Source organism: Electrona antarctica (genome assembly GCF_951216825.1).
Source record: "Electrona antarctica genome assembly, chromosome: 7".
Classification (NCBI taxonomy): domain Eukaryota; kingdom Metazoa; phylum Chordata; class Actinopteri; order Myctophiformes; family Myctophidae; genus Electrona; species Electrona antarctica.
This window is the reverse complement of record NC_136812.1, coordinates 10,761,728-10,785,955: the sequence shown is the minus strand read 5'-3', so window position 1 is coordinate 10,785,955 and position 24,228 is coordinate 10,761,728. Positions and strand designations below refer to the sequence as shown.

Genomic DNA, 24,228 nt, shown 5'->3' with positions numbered 1-24,228 from the left:
GGGATTCAGATTTTACGGAGGCCAGTTTCGAATTGCAGCCGTCCGTAGGTGCCCTTTGAGAGCGATTTTGAAGGAGTCAAGGGATTCGCATGTCTTAATGACTGTTGGTAGGGCGTTTCACATTTTGGTGGCATAGGAGCGAAAATAATTTAGTCCCTTGTTTGTGCCGAATCTGGGTTGTACATGGTTCGTTGCACTTCCTCTGGTGTTGTGGGTGTGGACTTCGTTAACATTAAGGAAGTATCTAGACAGGTACATGGGAATCTTGGTGGTGTATCGAATCTTGTAGACCAGGCCCATTGCAAGATGCTGTACTCTGTCGTCGACCCTAAGCCATTCCAGCCTGTCAAAGTGGGCAGGGGTGAGGTGGGTTCGGGGGGTGAGGCCAAGTAGGAGCCTGGCCAGTTTGTTTGACACAGTGTTTGGCTCTCTGTGGGATGCCTTATCTATCTATATATATATTATAACGTGTAGTCTTTTAAAAATCTAAATATGATTTCACTATTATAAAGGTTGGACTTGTTACCGCTGCCAGAATACTGTTACCTTTTTGGAAAGTCCCCAGAACACCTGGGCTTAAAGAATGGAATGAAGAAATGATCAAAATAACATCATATGAATATATGTTGGGCAGGGTAAATGCGGAAATCAAAATGAAAGAGACATGGGATGAATTCTGGATGTATATGAATATTAAATTAACATTAATTTCTTTGCTTTTATTTTTCTTCTTTTTTATTTTCATTTTAACTGTTATGTTTCTTGGACTGGCTATTTGTAAGGTTTATAATGTTGATGCTGCTTTGTACTGAACCTAGATCTTGTACAATTCTGAAAAACAAATACAATTTTGAATTATTAAAAAGAAAAAAATCTTTCCAAAATCTTGTAAAACTTCTTGTAGTATATGGGATGCTTAAGGCTTTAAGCCACATTGGGATACATGGTACTATGTTCTTTGTGTTGTGGGTTGTTAATTAGGCAATGTAACATGATCCTTGCAAAGCACTTCCCCAGCTGCGGATAGAAGGGAGATACCGCTACTGTTGGATAGAAGGGAGCTGTCAACGCGTGAATTCAGGCAGGCAGGGAGAGAGAGATCACCCAAAGAGAGTTTGAAAACATGACTAATGACAAAAAACTCCCATATCTGTTGGGTGAAGTACAACAATGTGCAAACACAGCAGCGAGATTATTATTATCCAACTGTGTGTTGAATTTAAGTTGATATTTCTTCAATAAATGCCCGAGTAGGTAAACCTTGCTGTGTCTCCTGCTTATCGTGTGTGTGTGTGTGTGTGTGTGTGTGTGCGCGCGCGTGCACCAGACTACCAGTGCAACCCCATAGCAGCTTCTCAGACAGCAGTAGCGGGTGTGTGTGCGTGCACATGCGTGCATGCAAGCACCTTTGTCCAATACTGTCACCTGGAATGATTCCTTTAGAGAATACGTGTTCCCTTTCTCTCCCTACATTCCTGCCGTACAGGACTCGGAGGAGTTATGGGCAAATAAACCGGTTTTATGTCAGAGTGACACCTGACCCACAACATGGAAACAAGGTACCAGTGAGCCACGTGCGAGAAACACAGACACCAATCAATCTGACGCCCACACAGTGCTTCATGGGGCATGCTTGATGTCATGGTATGGTAAACTGTTGAGATAAAAAATAAATAAAAAATGCCATATAATTAACAACGTGTAAGAAAGTGAAATAACATCTTGGTATAAAGATAAGATAAACGCACCACCTGTATTGATGTCTTGTTCTGGTGGAGTAACTTCCTTATTGTGCCATTAAGGCAGCCTTAGAAAGCAGGAATGTGCCGCTGATCGCGGTCTAGTAGTTTCCACGGATGGATTCCACTGTGTGGGAAAAGCTGAAGGAATTTTCACACCGCCGGAGACAGTGTGACAGAATGTAGCCTATTCCACATCTATAATAGAATAGTGTAGACATGCAGTAAGTAGCAATTTTGTCTGGTAACAGATGTCTATCAAGAGTCACAATATCTGCAGGGATAAAGCCCCAACAGCCTCAGCCTAACACAAACAGACCATGAGGACACTGTAGCTTATATTTTTATTCCACAGGTGGAAATGAGGTACGCATTTTCATTAGGGATAAATTCCAAGCTACAATCATAACTGAAGATGAATGTGTTTAAGGGTGTGGCAGGTGTAGGAGCAGTTTGTTGTCTGTGGTTAGTCAAGTCAAGTTTATTTAGCACATTTCACACGACAAGCGCAGACTCAATGTGCTTCAATAAAATACAATAGAAATCAAATCAAAGTCGTACTATTTGTCACACACGTTACCGCAGTGAAATTTGTTCTCCGCATTTGACCCATCTCTTGGAGCGGTGAGCCGTAGCCAAGGAGCGGTGAGCTGCAGCCGTGCCGCGTTCGGGAATCATTTGATTCGTTGATTTGACCCCCCAATCCAACCTGAGTCCTGGGTGGCACGGACTGTTCGTATGTCTAACCAACGGGGTGGCTGTGGCTCAGGAGGTAGAGCAGGTCGTCCAATGATCTATGGGTCGGCGGTTCGAATCCCGGCTCCTCCTGTCTACATGTCGAAGTGTCCTTGGGCAAGACACTGAACGCCAAATTGCTCCCGATGTGCTGGTTGGTACCTTGCATGGCTTCCGCCGCAATCGGTGTATGAATGTGTGTGTGAATGGGTGAATGTAATGCACAATCTATGTAAAGCGCCTTGGATAAAGGCGCTATATAAATGCACCATTTACCATTTAACCAACCTATGCACCCCATGGCCACATAGTACACATGAATAGTACTATGTGTCTACCTTTTCCCACACAGCCAAAATGCTATGTAATGAATGTAGCATCCATGTGTATTCCAGCTATTACCCATTTCCATGTGGAGAAAGCAGCACAATGAAAGAAGTTAATGTCAAAGTTAGTTATGTCCCTGTGATCAGCCGAGGGGAATCACAGGGACACAGAGTTGGCACAGCTCCAACTGTACTGCTTTGGTATGATGTTTCTGTTTGCTTATACATATTTGATTGCACTTGGCGATTGTCAGAAACACCCCTGTGTCAACTTCAGGCCATGGCCTGCCCTGAACAGAAGCCAGTTGCAGTGTATTTTTGTATTTATATTTATTATTGAACTGATAAGGGTCACACTTTTTCCTTTTTTTGGGGGAATCAATCAATGACACACATTTTTCAAGTTCAAACCTTTCATATACTGTACACTGTTATCCAGTCCAAAGAGTGAAAGGAGGATTAGTCACCCTTCATTTAGGAGACCATGAGGCAACTGCTTGGTTGCTAACCACTTAAACCCTCTAGTCCATGGGGGTTCTCAACGTGTTTGGCTGGGGACCCCCGGACATGCTTTGGCTCATGTCTCTTTTTGTCGGGACTATGGTCGGGACCCCCAGGTTGAGAACCCCTGCTCTAGTCTGCACTTGGTAAACTGACCCGAGTTGTTGTCTGTACTTGGACCACTTTTTTCTGTCTACATCAAATATCTTTGCCAAAAATAGTCGATCTACAAGCATGTCCCCAGGTGACACGTTGTGAGCCCCCCCCCCAGAATATGAATGCTGTGGTTCAAGTGCTTATACATGCAGTTGCTTTGGTGGTTTGAGTGAGAGGGCATACCAAAGGCATGCCAAAGACTAGGTTACGCAATGTCTTTGTTGTGTCCGGGGACGTTTTAGGAATACATGTTTATTACAAAGAGTGGATCACAATATAGAGGAGGGGGAGAGGGGAGGACATGCATGGTACAGGGAGACGGGATCTTTTATACAGGACAATAACATGGTTGTGTCTGGTGTGTGGTGGTGGTGGTGGTGGTGGGGGGGGGGGGGGGTGTATCTCACATCTTAGTTTTTGACACTACTGACAAATCTCAAAGTGCTACATGTACAATCAGGGTAACATATTTGTCATGTTTTAAGTAAAAAAAACAAAACAAGCCTGGGAGAAAAACTCTTATTTGAAATTTAAATATATAGATAGATTAGATATATAATATCCTTTTAAAAATCTTGTAGTGTATGGGAGGCTTTAAGCTAGCCTGGTTAATAAACCAGACCGAATCAGCCGTTGGCAAAAAAAAAATTGCCTGCCAGCGGATTAGGGTCTGGCGAGGCTCAGTAGCACGCCTCTTTCCTACAACCGAGAACAGGTCGGGCCAATCGGGACACGGTATGCAATATGGGCGGGCTTTGGTACAGTGACGTTCAATGCTTGAGACCTTTGACTGACAGTAGCTCTGACCAATTGCGTCAAAGAGAAAATGTTTGAACCCGCCCCCTGGGAAATGAAATCCAAGTGGAGCCAGCCCAGACTAATATACCGCGACAGTGTTGTGTGATATTAGTCTGGCTTATTAGCCAGGCTAGCTTTAAGCCACATTGGGATTCAGGCACATGTTCTCTACTTGGGTAGGCGATGTCAGAGAGAGAGAGAGAGAGAGAGGGTGCTTGTGTGGTCGTTATGTCTGACCTGTGTGTGTGTGTGTGTGGAGAACCGGCTGAAACATCGCCTGGCAAAGAGCCAAAAGAGGAACCGCACCTGCCCCACCACGTCAGGTTTTCCCCTGTCCTGATTGTGGGAAACGGTGTGAATCCCACATCGGACTACTATACAGTCATCAAAGGACCCACAAATTGTAGCAGAAGTCATCATCGGCCACGATGGACTACCTTAAGCTGTGTGTGTGTGTGTGTGTGTGTGTGTGTGTGTGTGTGTGTGTGTGTGTGTGTGTGTGTGTGTGTGTGTGTGTGTGACGTGTGTGTGTGTGACGTGTGTGTGTGTGTGTGTGTGTGTGTGTGTGTGTGCACGTTTGTCCAATATACTGACACCTGGAATGCTTTCTTTAGTGAATACGTTTTCCCTTTCTCTCCCTACATTACTGCCATACACAGGAAGAGAAATAAACCGGTTTTGTGTCAGAGTGACACCTGAGCCATAGGATATACTGTATATCTGATTATTAAACATGGAAACAAGCTACCAGTGAGCCACGTGCAAGAATCACAGACGCCAATCAATCTGACGCCCACACAGTGCTTCTTGGGGCCTGCTTGATGTCATGACCATGTGATCATGGTATGGTCACCTCACCTGTTGTGGCCTGTTGGATAAAAAAAGCTATATAATTAACAACGTGTAAGAATGTGAAATAACATCATGGTAAAGATAACCACACCGCCTGTACAGATGTCTTGTTCCAGTAACTTCCTTGTGCTCCCTGGCAGGGTGCATACATTGGTTAGAGTATAGTAACAGTCCGACGGGTATTAGTCTGACAACACCGTCGCTCCCGACATGCATGGTCGGTTACAACTAACCCGTGGACGGTTAAAACTCACCCGTTGCTCCCGACATGCGTGGCAGGTTAAAACTAACCCATGGCTACAGACCTGCGTGGCAGGTTAAAACGAACCCGTGGCATGACATTCGTGGCAGGTTAAAACTAACCTGTGGCAGGTTAAAACTAACCAGTGGCTTCCTGTGAGGTTAGGTTTTGGTTTTGGGTAGGGTGTCGGACTAATGCCTGTCGGACTGTCAGTACGTCGGACCAAACACATGCACCCCTTATTGCAAGTCTACACTCTTCTTTTATATATTAGGCTATAGTATAATTCTGTCTCTGGCAGTGTGAAAATTCCTTCAGCTTTTCCCACACAGTGGAATCCAATCGTGGAAACTACTAACTAGACCGATCAGAGGCACATACCTGCTAAGGCTGCCAGTTAGGGGTGCATGGTCTAGTTAGTAGTTTCCACGATTGGATTCCACTGTGTGGGAAAAGCTGAAGGAATTTGCACACCGCCAGAGACAATGTGACAGAACTATGTATAGCCTATTCCACATATGTATAAAAGAAGAATGTAGACATGCAATAAGTAGCAGTGTCTGCCACTGTCTGGTAACAGATGTCTATCAAGAATCACACAATAGAATATCTGCAGTGATAAAGCCCCTACAAACACAAACAGACCATGAGGAGTGAGGACACATACTGTAGTTTCTATTTTTATTCCACAGGTGGAAATGAGATTTTAATTTCAATTCCAAGCTACAATCATAACTGAAGATGAATGTGTTTAAGGGTGTGGGGGAGGTGTAGGAGCGCCTTTTTGTCTGTGATTAAGTCAAGTCAAGTGTATTTAGCCCATTTCACACGACAAGCGCAGACTCAATGTGCTTCAATAAAATGCAATAGAAATATGGATAAGAAAATACAAAAATCAATAATGATACAAAAATGAAGACAACTACTTATGAATAAAATACAGAAATTAGTTATTTGAAAATAAATATAACTACACACTCCACAATCTATAGCTGAAAGCTAGTGAAATGTGGTAGAGATTGGTAGAGAATTCCACAGAGTAGGACCCTAATGACTAAAAGCACTGTAAGCGCCATTTGAGTCATGCATCTATTCTGTGCTGTCATTGAAGGACTTGCCAATCAAGGCCTTGGTTGCCTTGGTTACAGGGAGGGGTATTTAACCCTGGCCCTAATCAGGTGCAGGTGTTGCTGACATGCAAAGGCAAACAGTTTTTAGACTGTGTTCATGAGGGCTGGTGATCTGTATCCTGTGTGTTTGATGATTTATGTTATGTTTGTTTTATATGACAAAGTATAGGGCTTTGGCAGCTAATAAATATACTTCAACTGAATGGACATGTTTGGACATCACTTTCCTGGAGCACACGTCATAACTTCAATCCTGGCTGTTGGCAACCAGTACCGCCTAATAATGGGCTTTAGGCGCTACATTTAAGTCTAAAAACTGCCTCGGTTCCATGTAGACTGATAGGGAAGTCGAAGAACCAGCGGGGCCAGTTTTGGAGTGGACACGCTGCAAGCACGGCACAGGACCGGGCCTCGGTGTGTGTTGCAAGAATCGGCTGCAAGCAAGTTCTGCTGTTTGGAGGTGATCGACTCGGAGCTACAGGGGCGCTTTAGGGAGTCGGGACTTCGGCATCAGCAGTACTGCTGCCACAGCAGCCAGCTCTGCAGCAGATCATCGGCACCAGACCATAGGACCGGACCGGTCACGGGACCGCAGTCACAGCAGCGGATCGGGACCGGAGTCTGACTGTAACGGGCGGCCATACGGTGGAGATAGAGATCATCCACGGCACGCTTCACCAACAGAAAGTGTGGTACGTTTCAGCGGTGCAGGGCCGCCGATGCAAATAATGTGTTGTGACAAACCATATTGAACATGAACCATTGACCTTTTCCTCATGGAGAAAGGTGAGGCGCAAACTTGTGCTTACAAGCAGCCAACAAATGACAATGGGGTTAAACTTGAGTCTGGTGATGGGGCTGTGGTCAAAATGACTCACAAAGATTTGATTGAAAATATTGACACTTTGCAAAGGGACAGTAGGGCAAAGCGATACAAGCTCAAGCTGTCTAACCCAAAAGATGTTGCCTTGTGGAACGATGAGCAATATTTAAATGAGGCAAAAGATATATATTGCAACTTCATGAGTACTTATGATGAAGCCGAAAATGCTCTTCCAAAATGGCACAAAGTAAAAACGCAGAGTTTTGACTGTTTTATGGATGAAATGGACAGATGGATCGAGGATGGAATGTACAGATGGCTCTATGGTCAAAGTTCAAGTTGCCCTGGTGATGATGATATTATTTCGGATATTGAGAGTTGTGTTGCTGGTCATGATTGTGTCCGAGACAGTGGTGAGTCTCTGAAGACACAGGAGGAGCAGGCTCACCAGGCTGAGGCTCCGAGGAGGACACATGAGGCAAAGAAGCCTGCTGCTAAGAAAGCTGTGAAAGCAAAGCAACCTGGTGCAGCTAAAAGGCCAAAGAAGGTGGCACCAAAGAAGCCTGCAGTTGTCAAGGAAGTGCAGAAGAAAGTCAAGCCTGCCACCAAGAAGGTACCAGCTAAAAGCTCAAGGAGGAAGAAGGAAAAATGGCAGAGCCAAAGAAAGAGGAAGAAAGAAATGGCACAGCTCAAGAAAGAGGAAGAAAGGAAAATGGCACAGCTCAAGAAAGAGGAAGAAAGGAAAATGGCACAGCTCAAGAAAGAGGAGGGAAGGAAGGTGGCAGAGCTCGAGAAAGAAAAGGATAAAATAAAAATGCCTTTTGTCCTACAGATTAACATTTGAGTTTGGTTATTGCAATCATGAATATTGTCTGAGTTATTGCCTTAAAAATGTTGCATTTTGTTTTCATGTCATTTTGTTATTTAATGGCTCTTTGTTTTTTTAATGTTTTGAATTGCTCTGTTTTCACACCAGTAGCAATTAGGGGTGGGTGTGTAAGCGCCATTTGAGTCATGCATCTATTCTGTGCTGTCATTGAAGGACTTGCCAATCAAGGCCTTGGTTGCCTTGGTTACAGGGAGGGGTATTTAACCCTGGCCCTAATCAGGTGCAGGTGTTGCTGACATGCAAAGGCAAACAGTTTTTAGACTGTGTTTGGAGGGCTCATTGTCTACCGGTATATTTTTTTGACTTATATGTTTATTTATATGTAAAAGTATAGGGCTTTGGCAGCTAATAAATATACTTCAACTGAATGGACATGTTTGGACATCACTTTCCTGGAGCACACGTCATAACTTCAATCCTGGCTGTTGGCAACCAGTACCGCCTAATAATGGGCTTTAGGCGCTACAAGCACCATAACCTGATTTAGCGTTTATCCTTTTTATAGTGAGGAGACCTTTTTCAGATGATCTAACGGTTCTGGGTGGCACGGCACGTATGGGTCAAGCATGTGGTATACCGTGGAACTAATGGCCACATGCCACAGTGTTGAAAGCCTCTGTGAGAGTGCATACTTAGTTTTATGAATAGAGATTCTATGTCAGGGGGTAGGCAACCTTAGGCACGTGTGCCAACATTGGCAGAGGGGAGGGTGATCACTGATCACTGGCGTGTGTGTTAGAGAGAGGATGTTTCTCTTACTGTGGCATGATGTTCCTGCCATGTTGTATGTCCATCTCTCAGACAAACTTCTCTACTGCTGTTATTAATGCACAATGTGTCTTTTTAATGATTTATTAAGTGCACAGTATTAGTCAGAAGTGAACACATTATCCCAGTGGCCTCGACATGACTGACTAGGGCTTCCCACCCTCTCTGTGGCTGTGTCGCTCACCAGAAATAACTGATCCCCCCCAAATAACGGATCCCCCCAATTCCTCTCGCCTCTCTCTTCTCTGAGCTGTAAGCGGCACCAGGTCGTATCTGTTTGCTTTGGAAAAGGCAAACGGATTTGCTTTGATTTGCGGTGGTGAGTTCGCACCCACGTCTGTCAAATAAGCAACGTCTGTCAATGTCTGTGCACCAGTGTGGCAACCAACCACATCAAATAAAGATCGGTTTGAGATTTAACTATAAAACAGCTTGTTGAGTGTAGGAGATTAATAACCGCTGTGACATAGACTACTACAGAAAAGTAGTCTATAGAAGAAATACACCCGGACATAATTGCAAAAAGACACACCAAAACACTTGTGGAAGAATCTAAAATGTGTCACATTGTTTTTCCACTTCTGAACTGTGATAGAGATGCCATAGACAAGAGACAACTGTGGGAACCACACCCACACCTCCAACAATGTTAGCCTCTCATGTGCACGCTGGTGCCGGTCCACCTGCCCTGTGTGTGTGTGTGTGTGTGTGTGACGTGTGTGTGTGTGTGTGTGTGTGTGTGTGTGTGTGTGTGTGTGTGTGTGCGTGTGCGTGTGCGTGTGCGTGCGTGCCCGACCCACTGCGTGTTTAACCATGACAGTTAATATTAACATATATCCACTAACAACAGCCCATGTAGGGCCTTACATGGACTCTACCTTATAAGGAGATTCTTTATACCAGGCTGTCCACGACGAGATCTGATGATGATGCTGCTCCTCCTTTCTTTAGTCCCCCTTTATAGGCTCTTTATAGGCGGTGTGTGAGGAGTGGTGGTGTGTGAGGAGTGGTGGTGTGGGTGGAGTGGTGGTGTGTGAGGAGTGGTGGTGTGTGTGGAGTGGTGGTGTGTGAGGAGTGGTGGTGTGTGAGGAGTGGTGGTGTGTGTGGAGTGGTGGTGTGTGAGGAGTGGTGGTGTGTGAGGAGTGGTGGTGTGTGAGGAGTGGTGGTGTGGGATGAGTGGTGGTGTGGGATGAGTGGTGGTGTGTGTGGAGTGGTGGTGTGTGAGGAGTGGTGGTGTGTGTGTGGAGTGGTGGTGTGTGAGGAGTGGTGGTGTGTGTGGAGTGGTGGTGTGGGATGAGTGGTGGTGTGGGATGAGTGGTGGTGTGGGATGAGTGGTGGTGTGTGAGGAGTGGTGGTGTGTGTGTGGAGTGGTGGTGTGTGTGTGGAGTGGTGGTGTGTGTGTGGAGTGGTGGTGTGTGTGGAGTGGTGGTGTGTGAGGAGTGGTGGTGTGTGTGGAGTGGTGGTGTGTGTGGAGTGGTGGTGTGTGTGGAGTGGTGGTGTGTGTGGAGTGAAATGAAATGAAATGAAATCTATATTTACCCAGGGTATCTGGGCTAAGCTCAAGAACTTGTTTCCAGCCAGGCCCTGCTCATAGAACACATTTCATCGTAGTGGTTGATGCCTTGTTCAAGGGCATTTCAGCGGTGGTAATTTTAACGTGTCGGACGGCTGATTCGAACTGGGAACCTTCCGGTATCTAGACCGCGCCGCTATCCGTTCGGCCACCGCTGCCACCGCTGAGGAGTGGTGGTGTGTGTGGAGTGGTGGTGTGTGAGGAGTGGTGGTGTGTGTGGAGTGGTGGTGTGTGAGGAGTGGTGGTGTGTGAGGAGTGGTGGTGTGTGTGGAGTGGTGGTGTGTGTGGAGTGGTGGTGTGGGATGAGTGGTGGTGTGTGTGGAGTGGTGGTGTGTGTGGAGTGGTGGTGTGTGAGGAGTGGTGGTGTGTGTGTGGAGTGGTGGTGTGTGTGTGGAGTGGTGGTGTGTGTGGAGTGGTGGTGTGTGAGGAGTGGTGGTGTGTGTGGAGTGGTGGTGTGTGTGGAGTGGTGGTGTGTGAGGAGTGGTGGTGTGTGAGGAGTGGTGGTGTGTGTGTGGAGTGGTGGTGTGTGTGGAGTGGTGGTGTGTGAGGAGTGGTGGTGTGTGTGGAGTGGTGGTGTGGGTGGAGTGGTGGTGTGTGTGTGGAGTGGTGGTGTGTGTGTGGAGTGGTGGTGTGTGTGGAGTGGTGGTGTGTGAGGAGTGGTGGTGTGTGTGGAGTGGTGGTGTGTGAGGAGTGGTGGTGTGTGTGGAGTGGTGGTGTGGGATGAGTGGTGGTGTGTGTGGAGTGGTGGTGTGTGGGGAGTGGTGGTGTGTGTGAGGAGTGGTGGTGTGTGTGGAGTGGTGGTGTGTGTGTGGAGTGGTGGTGTGTGTGTGGAGTGGTGGTGTGTGTGGAGTGGTGGTGTGTGAGGAGTGGTGGTGTGTGAGGAGTGGTGGTGTGTGTGTGGAGTGGTGGTGTGTGTGTGGAGTGGTGGTGTGTGTGTGGAGTGGTGGTGTGTGTGTGGAGTGGTGGTGTGTGAGGAGTGGTGGTGTGTGTGAGGAGTGGTGGTGTGTGTGGAGTGGTGGTGTGGGATGAGTGGTGGTGTGTGTGGAGTGGTGGTGTGTGAGGAGTGGTGGTGTGTGGGGAGTGGTGGTGTGGGAGGAGTGGTGGTGTGTGAGGAGTGGTGGTGTGTGGGGAGTGGTGGTGTGTGTGGAGTGGTGGTGTGGGAGGAGTGGTGGTGTGGGAGGAGTGGTGGTGCAGCTGGGCTTTAACATTGAGCGCTCGGTTGGTGTGGGAGGAGTGGTGGTGTGGGAGGAGTGGTGGTGTGTGAGACACGGCCGTGTCTGGCTCCGCCTATAAAGAGCCTATAAATACTGGCTCTGGGCTCGCGTAACGTCGCGTTCCCTTTCAGCAGCAGCAGAGCAGCAGCAGAAGCAGAAGCACAGCAGCGCCAACGCGATAGTGTGCACTAGTACTGTGCAAACCATCCCTTCTGCTTGTTTTGATCTAGCGTCTAGACGACCCCTAGTTTCCAAACTTTTGAAGGGAAGGTCGTGGAGTTTCGAAAGTCACATCGGTTGGATTCGGTCTCGGCTTGACGAGCTATCTATCCGAGTTTTGTTTGGGTGTCACACACACACACACACACACACACACACACACACACGGACGGAGAGAACCAGAGGACGAGGACCGTTAAGGATGATGTCGCGTTCCATTACTTCCCGGCGCGGCTCCTTGCAGGCCATTGTTTGGAGCTGTCTCATGTTGTCAGTCATTCTCTGTGCCCTGGGTAAGTAAACCAACCGCAGCCGCTTCATCTGGACCAACAGGTGGTTGCACACTGGACGCGTTTTTCGGAAAACCGATGGAGAAACGCCGCTAAAAATCCGAAAAACGCGCTCGGTGTGTTATAGACAAATCATAACTGCGTCAAGCCGCACCGATTGAATGCAGCCAGCCACACGTACGTGTATGTTAACTAATTCTAAAGATAATGGGACGTCACGTTACGTACTAAGTTTATTTTGTGTTTGCATTGTTGTTAACTACTTTATGTCAATATGTGGAGACTTCAGCCGACCACATAAATAGAGCGTATAGCAAAACAGTGGGGTGGGCAGGGGTTGGTAGAGATAGAGAAGGACACGATACATCCAGTGCTGCGCGTGCCGCGTGTTCCTGATGGATGGATGGTCGGCGGGACCAGAAGCCGCTGCACGGCGCGGTCGGGACAGTCAGTGACAAAACTGACAATGAAAAACACATGTATTCTAATTAAATTGCACCGTTCGCTCGCTCGCATCGCTGGCAGTGTGGATGAGGTGTTATTCAGGGGAAGAAAAAAAAACGTCGTTGTGGAAATAAACATTTTAGTTGCTCGTTATGGTTCATGAGTCATGAGTCATGACATGTCTTGACATTCCTGATTCCTCTGTGATTTTCGTTGGTGGCCTTACGTCACCTGTCAGTGACCAGGTCACAAAAACATTCATTATGTTTGCAATATAGGACTTTGATAGCTTAGTTGTTTAAATGTAGCCTACAAATACACGGTTGACGGTCGTCATTATTAAACTCTATTGAACTCAATGCAAGTGAAACTCTTGGGAGAAGATTTTGAGACACCTGTTACATTGAGCTTTCTGTTAACCCACGGACCACTGCAACACATATAAGAGCCTGCATGGCCAAAAATGAAGGTTAATCGACGATTAAATGTATTAAAATGTGTTCTTATTGTAGGCTACTGAGTAATAATAGAAGTAAGAAATGTCTATATGACGATATTGATATATCGTCATATGCTTTGTTTGAACTATGCCTAGGCCTAGGCTACTACTTAAGTTCAGGCTAGCCTCGTTCCCAATCCCAGCTTTAGTCATCTGCGAAGAGAAAAGAGTTCATGCATTTTCTCATCAATTGACTTCCGCCACGTTCTGAGGTTGCTATGGTAACTACAGTATTATGATGTCTGGACCATAGACGTGTGCATTGCAATAATGTGGTGTCGGCGCGCCCTCTTGTGGTGGATGATGGATCTCTGGCCTATATCCTGAGTCCTGACTGACTGGCCTGCATTACATGCATAATTTTCTATTTTTACAAAATAGCCCTAATAATACTAATAATATTCAAATGTTAAAAATGAAAAAAACATGTTTTTAGTAGAGCCACCCCAATCTTTCTGGGAACCAATTCAGTAGGCTAATTACCCCTTTGTTGTTAGCAGAATGTCGTGAGAGATTAGGGCCATCCATCCACACAGTCTTGTTTTTGTTTTTTTTAAACAAAGTGGGTCTGCTTGGTGTGTGGACTGCAAGTTCAACGACAGAGAGAAGTGCAGAGAGATACTTTTTATTTTGAATCTGTTATTTTGACATTGAAATTGGACAATTTACAGTAAAATCCACCAAATCCACTCGTGCCTCGTGAATAAGGAATATAGAGGCAAAATGAAGCACCAACAAGTGAATTAGTGACTAATGCAGTAGTGGATGCCATCATGCCATGCCACTATAGTGACACCGGCTGGTCAGGGAGTTTGAAGGTGTGTGTATAGGTCAGTAGACTAGCTCAGATACAGTAGATGAAGGTGTGTGTATAGGTCAGTAGACTAGCTCAGATACAGTAGATGAAGGTGTGTGTATAGGTCAGTAGACTAGCTCAGATACAGTAGATGAAGGTGTGTGTATAGGTCAGTAGACTAGCTCAGATACAGTAGATGAAGGTGTGTGTATAGGTCAGTAGACTAGCTCAGATACAGTAGATGAAGGTGTGTGTATAGGTCAGTAGACTAGCTCAGATACAGTAGATGAAGGTGTGTGTATAGGTCAGTAGACTAGCTCAGATACAGTAGATGAAGGTGTGTGTATAGGTCAGTAGACTAGCTCAGATACAGTAGATGAAGGTGTGTGTATACAAGGTCAGTAGACTAGCTCAGATACAGTAGATGAAGGTGTGTGTATAGGTCAGTAGACTAGCTCAGATACAGTAGATGAAGGTGTGTGTATAGGTCAGTAGACTAGCTCAGATACAGTAGATGAAGGTGTGTGTATAGGTCAGTAGACTAGCTCAGATACAGTAGATGAAGGTGTGTGTATAGGTCAGTAGACTAGCTCAGATACAGTAGATGAAGGTGTGTGTATAGGTCAGTAGACTAGCTCAGATACAGTAGATGAAGGTGTGTGTGTATAGGTCAGTAGACTAGCTCAGATACAGTAGATGAAGGTGTGTGTATACAAGGTCAGTAGACTAGCTCAGATACAGTAGATGAAGGTGTGTGTATAGGTCAGTAGACTAGCTCAGATACAGTAGATGAAGGTGTGTGTATAGGTCAGTAGACTAGCTCAGATACAGTAGATGAAGGTGTGTGTATACAAGGTCAGTAGACTAGCTCAGATACAGTAGATGAAGGTGTGTGTATAGGTCAGTAGACTAGCTCAGATACAGTAGATGTATAGGAGTTTGAAGGTGTGTGTATAGGTCAGTAGACTAGCTCAGATACAGTAGATGGGGAATGATTTTCCTTCTGTATCAGTAGTTCCCACATGTTTTTGTGCCAACGTCGTTGGCAGTGCTGCACCAAGTGATGACACTGTGAGCTTAATGGCTTTGAGCTTTTATAGACAGAATAATATGAATAATGTGGTTCAAAATAATGATTGTGATGCTGTAGGGGGGGGGGGGGGGGGAGGTCCACACTTTGAGAACCAATGGTCTCTATATCAGTGGTTCACAAACCTTTTTAGCTTGAGTCCCAAAAGATAAATTACACGTTTCCCCCGGGACCCAAACTAGTGAAAATAGCAGGTCTACAAGCTCGTCGCGACACGTTGTAAGCTTGTACATATGTTATTTTCACTACTTAAATAAATAAAAAAAATCACACTTGTAGACACACAAAGCTGGGCATAGGATGCCATCAAAAATTGGTCATGAGTCCTGACCCACTCTTGGGAAACAGTGGTCTATGGCCGCCATAGACCACTGAACCCCTAATTGCTTCCGATGAGCAGGTTGGTCCCTTGCATGGTTTCCTCCGCCATCGGTGTATGAATGTGTAAAGCACTTTGGATAAAAAGCGCTATATAAATGCTCCATTTACCATTTTACAGTATATGGTATTCTCTATGCTTTAATACTTTTGACGTCATGTGTATCAGAGGAGATACACGCATAACGACTTGAGGAGGAAAAAGCGGGTAAATATAATTGGCTACTCTAAAATGTTTAAAAAAAGGGAACGAATAAAATAATAAAAAAATTATAAAAAATAAACATTCATCTGACATTAAACTGTCTGCAGTCATGGAAAGTAACTAAGTACATTTACTTACTTGTACTTTACAATTCTGAGGTATTTAGACTACTAGTATTTTTTCCAATAGTTTTACTTCTACTCCACTACATCTCAGATCTAAATGTTGTACTTTTACTCCACTACATTTATTTAAAAACTTTAGTTAATAGTTACTTTGTAGATTCTGATGATTACAAAACCCTAAATACATTTCAGCCAACCGATCTACAAGCTCACAATGTGGTGCGATGCGATGCATTGTGAGCTTGTAGATCTGCTATTTTCCAAAAGATTTTTATATACATTTGAAAACTTGTTGGGACATTCTGCACAATGAGCACTTTTACTTTTGGTACTACTAGGTACTATATTTTGATGCTGATACTTTTGTATAGTCAAGTACATTTTGAATTCCCGCACTTCTACTTGTAACAGAGTATATCTACATTGCAGTATTGATACTTTTACTTAAAATACATAAACGATGTCAAGTCAAGTCAAGTGGTATGATTTGTCACACACGTTACCGCAGTGAAATTTGTTCTCCGCATTTGACCCATCTCTTGGAGCGGTGAGCCGCACCCAAGGAGCGGTGAGCTGCAGCCGTGCCGTGCTCGGGAATCATTTGATTAGTTGATTTGACCCCCCAATCCAACCCATTGATGCTGAGTGTCAAGCAGGGAGGCATTGGGTCCCATTTTTACAGTCTTTGGTATGACCCGGCCGGGGATCGAACCCCGACCTCCCAGTTTCAGGGTGGACGCTCTAACCACAAGGCCACTGAGCTGGTCTATGCAAGTACTCTTTGCACCACTGACTGTTTGACCGTGTGTCTTTGCAGATGCAGCAGCAACAGAAATGAAGAACGTTGTCGGGACAGTGGGGCAGAACATCACTCTGTTGACTGGTCTTACTGGAGTGGAACACTCTGATATTATCTGGTCATTTAGTACAGACATGTTTACTATGGCTTATTACTCTGATGGCCAGCTGCAGGAAACCATGATGGACAGGTACGCCTGTCACAATTATTACATAATTGCCTAATCGCAATTATTTTTGAATTAAAACGTCAATCGTTTCCATGTTTAAAAATGTCCATACCTTTACAAACATCTTTCAAAAATCACACCTGTGTGATGTATGATGTCATCATCATCACAATCCGGCCAATCGCAATCGGCGTCCTCACATTTCTGCACTCACTTTTATACTTAATAGTATGTACTTTGCTCAGCCAATCAAATCATCGCTATGGGGTGATCAGCCAATCAAATCATCGCTATGATTCACACGCACACACAAAGCTGGGCATAGGAGGGGCTAGCGCCCCTCAAAAATAGCAGAAATCTACAAGCTTACAACACGTCACAAAGTTGAGTACAAAGCCTGAATGGCAAAATAAATACAAATTGTAATGTTCACTGCAAAAAACACAATTAAATCGTTAATCACAATTACTTACTTACTGTGACAATTAATCGCCAACTTAAATTTGCCCTATTGACAGGTTCAGAGGGAGAATCCACCTAGACACAGGAACTGGCTCTCTCCTGATTACAAATCTCAACTTCAACGACACCGGTATTTACGACGGTCAAGTGATCAACGGAGCTAGCTCATACTACAAGTTCAATCTTGTCACAATCTTGGGTGAGTATTAGAGTATTTTGACAGTTAATTATTTTGAATTGAGCAAGTCAAAGGAAATTTGAAACCGGCTGAGCCAGTGGTTAGCAAACTGGGGTTATTTTGGGAGGTTCCCAGATAATTAGCTTAATGGGCAACATTGTTTTCTCACTCGACAGTAAACAAACCAACATACAGTACAATTGGATACTATACAGCTTATCTGCACATTTCTATAGTGACATTTTGAAGGACTTTTAAGACCTTTGTATTACCAAATTGGCCAAATTGTCATTGTATTACGTAAGATTTTCACAATCTGTGTAATCGAGTCAAACGTAAAGTAAATGTAATGCTCATACAGTACAATTACAACTTAAGTGCTTTTCATGGTGGGGGGGTCACCACTTCAAATATGATTATTTTGGGGAGCTAAGCTACAGTATATAGTGACAGTGAAGTTACCCTCTGAACCAGTGGCTTTTTCAAGATCACTGGCCCCACCATTGTAACCACTGGCACAGGTACATTACTTTGATTCAGAAAATATTTCATTGACCTTTGTAATGGGCGAAAATGAACCAATCGGATGCAATAGTTGTGAGCTTGAGTAGCTAGTCCACTATTGTTATCATAATAATTATTCGTCATTCTATGTTGGAACATTCTATGAGTATCTGCTATGAGTATTATTTTGATTCTACACTTTCTGTTTGCCTTTATCACGCAATGTCCTTACAGTAGTTCAATGCAGATATGTACAGTACACCCAACAAACAATATCAGTGAAAATTACTGTGAAATGTTACAGCCCCAGTGGTGAGTTCCTCCATTGAGACCCCAGTGGTGAGTTCCTCCCCAGAGACCCCACTGACGCGGACCACAGACCCTCCCACCAACCACTCAGGCAGGTCATTTCATTTGACTGGACTTGTGGGCTGTCTTATATACGTATGTGGTTATAACAAATAATAATGGATAATGGATTCTCATTAGCAGGAAATAGAAAGTCCGGTTCAACAGTTTGTTGAAAACTTTGATTGTTTTTGAGCCCCTCCTATACACAGGTTTAATGTTTGTCTAATTTTCTTTCTAGCCCCTCCTATATTCAGCTATTAGTGTAGATTTTCGTCTTACACAGACATTATATTTCCATTGACAATGAACAGAGAATTTTACGTCAAATGTGTCTGAGCAAATCGGCTTAGGGTCTATTTTTGTCCTACACAAAGATTAAATTCCCATTGACAATGAATGGAGAATTTTACGTCATAGTGTCTGAGAAAATAGACGATGATAAGAGCGCCCCTCACTTCACACGGGTGTGATTTTTCAGCTACATTTTACATTATAGTGTTGTTGCCTTTCTGCAGTGCAGAGTCAAAAACCTTTTCTATTCTTTTGGACAGAATATTATTTATAGGTTTTGAAAATGGGATATTGTAGAGATAGCACAATACTTTTACACACTTTCCCTCTTTTAGATGGATCTGTTGGAGCCATTGCCATTGGTTGTCGTCATCGGTATGTTGTCGTTGTCGTCATTGGTATAGCTGTCGTCATCGCTATAGCAGCAGCTGCTGTATACTTTGTCGTAATACGGAGACGGGGAAACGAGGTAAATTTAAAATTAACTGACCCACATCTTATTCATTTTATATATTGTAGCAGGTTGATTATATTGCTGAGAATTTCCTTACCAGTCATGTCATCTCTCCACTCAGCAGGGAACAGCAGCTGAACAGACAACCTTTGAGACCTCAGCAGGTACAGTCGCTTGTGTTTTTGTACAGTAGTGATGCAATGAATATGTTAGACCAATTATTATTATGCTTATTATAGGTTAATGATGATGATAAATAACTCACAATTGTCATTCGAACCCAATCTCAAAAGACTGAAATGCTATTCTGAGAATTGGTATTACAATGAGCTCGAATGAATCTATTTTATTTTCAGTTTAATATGACTGGAGCCGGCGGAATGGAAGGGAAAAAGGAAATATCCGTCTGTTCTATGTAGCCCGGCACTTTCCACCAAAGAGACTCTTTCCAACTCTAGCAGACTCTTTCCAACTCAGCACAAACTAGTCGGCCGATGGAACATTATTTTGCACTCTATGCAAAGTAGCCTGCAGGTCTGTAGTGTTGCCAGGTCTGCTTTTTATAAGAGACTTATTTTTGAAAATTGCTGATGTAATAGGGCTCAAGGAGTAAAACTGGTTGCTTCATTTGGGCTTGTTTCATAGACCTTGTCGCTTGTTTCACTCACGGAATTTGGCAACACCGGAGTCTCCCAGAACAAAGCACACATACCATTTTTGCCAATCACCAGCAGTCTCCACCTAGTGGCAAGCCACTCACATTAAGGGTATAACCAGACAGTAGCGTCAAGAAAGCGCCTAGGCATCTTTTCCGGGTTTTTAAACAGTGGGTGGATGGAAATGACGCTCGCACATGGCTGCAACTTGACACGTTTCAGTTTTTTTGCCGGTGCATCTGTCTGGGTACACTGTGACACACCAGCTAGTACTCGCTCACAGTGTACCCAAACAGTAGCGTCAAGAGGCGGCAAGATGCTGCCTAGAGCAGGCATCTCTTCCAGGTTTTTAAATAGCTGGTGGATGGAAATGACGCTAGTGTGCGGCTTCAACTGCGGTAAAAAAACGAAAACGCTTTGCTGACGCTACAAGTTGAAGACGTCATTTCGTCATTTCCCTCCACCAGTTATCTAAAAACCAGAAAGAGACACCTGCACTAGGCATTTTCTTGCCGCCTCTTGACGCAGCCCTGCTCCCAATCACCCATACACCAATAAGGGGAGAAACAAATACACACTAAAAGGAGATCCACATGTGACCTTAGGCCTATGGTAATAACAGTGTCATGAAGGCCTGCTGGTCACTGGATGTTTGTTACCGTCCCTGCCCTCAATAGAGGGTATGCACATGCTTAAAGTGAATGGCACATCAAGTGGCAAATCGAGTGGCAAAGCAACATGCAAAATGAGTTTAAAATTGTTTAACGTTGTTTAATGCAATCAAATCAAGTCTTTTCTGTTTGGATGTATGGGCTGTCAAGCCCATATAGTAGTTTTTTGCCACTCAGTTCCTGCATAACTAACGGGTTTGATGATGATGTCACGTGCATACCCTCTATATACGTGAATATGGCCAACTTGAACTGTGCTAGGCCTACTGTTGGTGGTTCTACGATCAACGGGACTAAAACTTGAAAGAAGAGGAGCGATCCAAACACATAATGAGTACTTTTACTTTTGGTTTCTATAAGCACATTTTGATACCAATACTTTTGCACTTTTAAAGTAAATTATGAATTCCGGACATTTACTACATTGCAGTATTGAGTATTTTACTTAAGTAAAACATGTGAGTACTTTTTCCACCACTGCTTAAATAAAGTGAATAAAGTACCCTACTACCCTGATTTTACACCCGCCCTCTACTTTTTACCTTTTTGAGTTCTCGGATTGCTCCTCTTCTTAGAGTATTGCACTTACAATCCAACTACTGCTGACCACTTGAACTCAGGGGAATCAAAAAAGATTTTTTTTAGAATCAGCTTCAGGTCTTAATGGATTACAGTGGTGTTACAACACTTCTGGGGTCATTTTAACATTTACTCAGGCTTTTGTGAACACTCCAGTTTTTAAGTGGATTCATTTAATACCTGTAAAGAATATGAAATATTTAAATATTTAGTAACTTAAAAATTGCCTAGTATTGCGCAAATGCTGTGATGGTCTATTTGAATGATAAAACTTTGGTGCCATGTCAATGTTATCCTGGCATTTTGTTCTCACTCTTTAAAGACCTTACTTGAGTATACAATATGAATGAACTGATTTTATGCAATACTAAGAAAATATCATAAATGGTGAAAACATATTAAATGCCATGTAATGCCTTATGGCCTCATAACTGTCTTAACTACTTCTCCAAGGGAGACTTGGAGGGAGCGACAATGATCTGGTACTATCAAAATATAGCTAACAAACTTGGAAAAGTTCTCATTCTACTACTCTGCCACCAAAATGTGGAATTTATGCCCTGACACCATCCATTAAACTTAAAGGATGTAAATCACTGGTTTCTTTAAAAACTGACCTGACAAAATCACCTGTCAGGAGGGAGAGCAAAATGGTACATTTTATGCTTTTTTTTTTTTTTTTTCATTAACTTTTTATTGAATCTTTCCTTGTGAGTAAACGGGTCAAAGCATAGCTTTTAGAATGTGTTTTATGTAGGGTTATTGCTGTTCTGCCTGTGATTTGTTGTCATTTATTTTGTTTCAGAACAAGGAAATATGTGTTAAGACTGTTGTGTTTTATATTTGTAAATAATAAATATTTGTATAATATAAAAAGGATAAGTACTATAAGCTAAAGTCTCTTATGCTAAGAAATGCTTTGTCTCACTGTGAATCGTTCAGAGAATATTGAAATAAACCATTCCTTCATATCCATTCATTGCTTCATGCATTCATAGTAGGCCTTAGGACAACGGGCAAGGACGTTGAAAATGAAGTGCATTTTGTATTTTGCTGTATTTTTTGTGTGTGGTTAGATGACTTTGAGAAACTGAAATGGCTTTTTCAATAAATATATATTTCTTTATTTTTTATACTTTCCCGAAAAGGACTGATCAATGTGGAGTATTATAGTATATTATAATCATATACTATAATTCCATACATACAGGATGGGCCAGAAATGGTGGGATCACACACAAATACAAAATGAACTAGAAAAAGTGCCCTTCTGGGCACAGGTCTCCACCAGGAGGATAGGACTGTGTGAGATGTTTGGCAAAATGTTTAGGAGTAATATAAATAAGTAATATGTTTGCCTTTGATGGCAATTGGATGATTTGAGGCATTTTGTTCCAAAAATGTGTTTTGCACAAATCAACCTGTTGGTGGCGCTATAACAGGCCAATGTGAAAAGGGTGGGATATATTCCTCAGCCTAGTAAGAAAATGTGTGAAAGATTTGACGTAAATTGCATGCTGCGTTCATGATTTGAGGCTTTTGTTCAAAACGGGGCAATCTTGCAAACTGTGAAAGCCAATTATAGCCAATTAGGATGGATTATGAAATATCGGACAGATCCGACTTGAGCACATGACCATAGAGATACTGTGTAACGATTTTTGAGATTTTTGGACAGAATCTGGAGGAGTAATATCCAAAAATGTGTTTTACAAAATTCGGCCTCCTGGTGGCGCTATAAAAGGCAGATGTGGAAAATGCAGGTCAAAGGTTTGTCCTTGGCCTCTAGGGAGTGTGCATGCAACGTTTCACGCAGATCGGTGCAGTTTTAGGTAAACAATGTGAAAAGCTGCCTCATGGTGGCGCTATAACAGGCCGTTCTGGAAAATGCGGGGCAGAGGTTCATCGTTGGCATCCAGGGAGTGTGTGTGCAAAGTTTGGCATCGACCGGGTTAACGGTGCCGGAGATTAGCTGGTAACGGACGGACGGAAGGACGGACGGACGGACACACACACACACGGACGGAGTGCAAAACATACTCTCTCCCCATGCCTTCGGCCTGCTCTCCCCATGCCTTCGGCCTGGTGGAGACAATGAATGCATTAGCTATGTGTGTCCCTGGGTCTGTCCCTGGGTCCACCGGACCACCAAGTTTCACAGCCTAACACAGACAGACACACACAGGCCAGGGAGGATGGCTTGTACAGTACAGTACAGTACAGTACAGTACAGTACAGTACAGTACAGTACAGTACAGTACAGTACAGTAAGAAAGTGTACACATCTGTCTGTCTGTCTGTATGTTATGGATTGCTTAGCACAGCATGTTGTGTTTTAGGAATCATTATTAAGGGCCACATTTTGGATTCTTAAATGTGGAACATGGGCCCAAACTGAAGGCTGTTTTCATCGTTCTAACAACATGAGTTCAGATGTAGTACTTCTATAGTGTACTCTGATTGAAGTCTTTAACAAGGCCATGATCACAGAACATACCTCAACAAAGAGCAAGACTTCTGCTTCTGTCTGTCTCGTGTCTCCCTCTTGTGGACATTCGTGGTACAATGGCATTTGTTTCTTGCCCAAGTCTATTCTATCATTTTTGTGTGTGCCTGCCTGGCTGGCTGGCTACCTGTGTCTGAGCATTTGGTTGGTTTTCAAAGCCAAGTGTCACTGTTGTGCAGCCTAACACACACATACATATTAACTGTATATGAGGATGTCAGGTGTATCAGTACAGTACAGTACAGTACAGTACAGTACAGTACAGTACAGTACAGTACAGTACAGTACAGTACAGTAGTAAGTATATTTTATTTATAAAGCACTTTTCAAAACAAAGTTACAAAGTGCTGAGTACAGTACAGTACAGTATTGTAGAGGGACCCCCTGGGACCCCCACATGGTAACTGTCAATTCTCGACCGTTTCGGACGCGGGGCAGCTCGCCGGAACTGGGCCGGCACCCTGGGCACGTTGCTGCGGGTCGGGAAGTTCCGGGGACCCCCACACGGAGTTGCACCACTTACTTCACACAGGTGTGATTTTTGAAAACTAATTCATGAGCATCTTATTGTTGAAAAAAAGATCTACTCATATACATTATATTACTCATATACATTACAATTATCAAAGTCTCACTTTTTGTGAGACTTGTTTGTTTGTTTCTTTTTTTTCTTTTTTCTTTTTTTTATGCTACTGAAGAAGTACAGTTTGAATTCCGGACTTTTACTTAAAGTGTGAGTAGGCCTACTTTTTTTTTTAGCAGTGATTCTCAACTATTTTTGACCCCCCAGTTTGACTGGGGGGTCCCAGTCAAACTG

General features: G+C 43.7%; 1 protein-coding gene and 1 long non-coding RNA gene across 2 annotated transcripts; both read left to right on the top strand.

Annotated features, from left to right (window-relative positions):
- Positions 1-11,970: 11,970 nt before the first annotated feature.
- On the top strand, positions 11,971-18,402 carry LOC306927373 (uncharacterized protein; the record flags this gene model as incomplete). The annotated part of the gene is made up of 5 exons (XM_079507084.1): positions 11,971-12,257; positions 16,609-16,780; positions 17,278-17,420; positions 18,208-18,307; positions 18,393-18,402. The coding sequence occupies exons 1-5, from the start codon at positions 12,167-12,169 to the stop codon at positions 18,400-18,402; spliced, it is 516 nt and encodes a 171-aa protein (XP_079363210.1). The 5' UTR covers positions 11,971-12,166.
- A 493-nt stretch (positions 18,403-18,895) lies between these two features.
- On the top strand, positions 18,896-19,906 carry LOC306926105. The gene is made up of 3 exons (XR_013790370.1): positions 18,896-19,014; positions 19,121-19,163; positions 19,356-19,906. It is a non-coding gene; the product is annotated as an uncharacterized lncRNA (long non-coding RNA).
- Positions 19,907-24,228: the final 4,322 nt, after the last annotated feature.